General features: G+C 47.0%; 1 protein-coding gene across 1 annotated transcript; it reads left to right on the forward strand.

Moving 5' to 3' along the window:
* The first annotated feature begins 669 nt into the window (after positions 1–669).
* On the forward strand, positions 670–1,353 carry LOC115316604. Its single transcript, XM_042289681.1, has 2 exons — positions 670–846; positions 877–1,353. Exons 1-2 carry the CDS (start codon positions 670–672, stop codon positions 1,351–1,353), a joined length of 654 nt encoding a protein of 217 aa, XP_042145615.1.
* Positions 1,354–2,619: the final 1,266 nt, after the last annotated feature.

A 2,619-nucleotide genomic window follows, 5' to 3' on the forward strand; every position in this document is an offset into this window, starting at 1 on the left:
TTTCGGCGCGGGGCCGATTTTCACATTGTCGTGCATGATCAGGAGATACTGATGGCTGGAAGTTACGCAGTCAGGTGCCTAAACTGCACACCAAACGACCAAACTGATCTTCCTCTTAGACTAACCAGAGACATACCTATTCGGGGACGAGGAATTACCATCGCGTGCTCAGAGCCGTTGATTTGCCAAAGTCCATCGTTTCGCACGTTAACGGAAAGTTTGCTTCATTACAACTGCTCTTTAGAAATAAAACTAATAAGTTTTGCCCAAGCCTTCAAATATTACTTACCGAAACAGATGTATGATCCAGGAACGATTCTTTATTTTCCATATGCTCTTCTACAGGATTTCTGGTTTCCAACGATATCGACGCTGTTTTATTTCAACAGAGCCGGCTTCGCAACCTATGTTAGAGCTCTGGAGCCTTTGCCGAAGAAAGCTGTCCTCTTCTTGCCCTTCGCCATACTTGTCGGGGTGGGTCTTTTAGGCTGCTTCATTCTTTGTTCGCTGGTCGGTTTCTTCGTCACCTACAGCGTCCGTCGGACTATTCCAGGTTATCAAGCGGTCGCGGCTCCATTCGCGGCGTCCTTGGTGCAGCAGGGGTATACTGCGCCTTTGCATGCTGATACATTTTACTCGTATAGGATTCTTTTCGGGGTATGGTCCTTGATGGTAACAGTACTGGCCACAGGGTACAAAGGAGTTATCATCTCCCTGTTATACAACGTACCGCTGGGCGGAGAACTTCTCCATCACGCGTCCTGGGTGGACATTGAAAAAGGAGCCACTGGCATTTGCCTCCTAAACTATCCAGAAGAAGGAATCGTTCGTTGGGTGGCCGGCTTGGTAAACAAAACAAATATTGAGAATATCAAGGTCTTCGATTGCTCAGACAAATCAGGAAATCTCCGAGTGAGAGGTGGCACGCATACCTTGATCGTTTTCAGGCCTAGTTCTGACAAGGCTGCAAGCCTCAAGGACGAGCTGTTTCGCATCGGCTTCGTTCAGACCGACACGATCTTCTCAACCGTAATCATGGGACCTCAGATAAGATCGAATTCTCCCTATTTCAAATCGATAAATAAACTCCTCGGCCATGCTTTCGAAGGCGGTCTGTTTGAACGAGCGGAAGGAATAGCGGAGTTTAAGAGTAGAATTAGGCGTGAATTCAAGTACGACCGGCCTTCGAAGACCGGAAACGTAGCACTGGAACTGAGTGACCTCCGGCCCTGCTTCGTCATCTGGGTGGTCGGAGTCTTCCTCAGCTTGCGGGCTTTCGCGGTTAGTCACGTGATCGCCCGCTTTCGTTCACCACACATTCGCATGACTCGGCATACTGTTCGCCGGACCTGATGATTCTCAGGCCTCCGAGACAGACCGGTATTTTTATGGCAAATTCGCAGTCTGCGTATTTACTATAGTGTTGCATTTACCGCAGAAGTAGACCAGCCTGATTGAAAGGAACATCAGGTGGATGGTCAATCGTGCCTTGGGACATCTGATGGTCTTAATGATTGTTGGTCCATTGGTCGGGATGAATTTGTAACCACGCAAACATAAACCGAAGAAAACGTGCAGCACACCCTTAGTTATTAGCTCCCTTCGGTACCCAGCAGTATTATTTGAAAACGCCTGAATAGTTAGCCATCCTTCCGAAATCCGAAATCTCAGTGGGGAAAACAGAAATTTGCCTTTGCCTGAACGTTTATTGCCCAGCTCGCGACACTTTTTTTACTCTTTTTCCATGCTTGTCCATATGTCGGTGCCCTGCCACCACAAGAATCATCATAGGGAACCTAATTATCGAGATTTTGTGGCAACCTTGCTGCCGCTGAGATCATGGTCTACTAGTTCGAGGTTGGGGCTAGCAGTGACCCCATGCCTTATTGTCAAGTTTGCCGTCCCTGCAGAGAAACCACGTATACGTTTTACTGTAAAGCGTCGAAAACTAGTAGTTGGCGACGCTGACTCAAGCCAACCGTTACAGTCAACACTTATCCATGAGGTGGAAACCGACGGTGCTGAGGTGGATTATTTCCCCTAAGATGCGGATGACTCCGTGAGTGTTCAACATCGGCTTCAGAAAATTATCACATTTCCGTTACTCCCGGTCCTGATATTATTAGTGGCTCAAACGGCAAAATCCTTTAACCAGATCAACGAAATCAAAACAGTGGTAGGTGCTAATATTCTCTGTTACCAGTTTAGCACACATGGAAGTCTCGTCATTGACGTAGCAAGTGAAGTACTGTTCAAGCTACTCCAGATGGGCACCCTCAAGACAGTTTAGGTACAGGCGCCCGTTCCAGGTACCTATCTTCGAAACCATGGCCTTATTCGAGGAGTCTCATGCTTATTATATTTTGTGACTCAACTCATGGAGAAGATTGAGCCATAAGGTATTACTGTCGAGACCAGTTATAACGAAGTCGGTTATAACGAAATAGCGGATACAGCGAAGCGATCACGATTTCCCATTCCCTTTTGCACTTGGTTATAACCGAAGTCGATTATAACTAAATATGAGATATAGCGAAGTGATTTCCGATTCCCGTTGACTTCGGTCTCACCAGTCTCGACAATATGGCAGTTAGGCTCCAAAACCGGGGAACTAAACAC

Source organism: Ixodes scapularis, unplaced genomic scaffold (assembly GCF_016920785.2).
Source record: "Ixodes scapularis isolate PalLabHiFi unplaced genomic scaffold, ASM1692078v2 PGA_scaffold13__105_contigs__length_92229423, whole genome shotgun sequence".
Lineage (NCBI taxonomy): Eukaryota > Metazoa > Arthropoda > Arachnida > Ixodida > Ixodidae > Ixodes > Ixodes scapularis.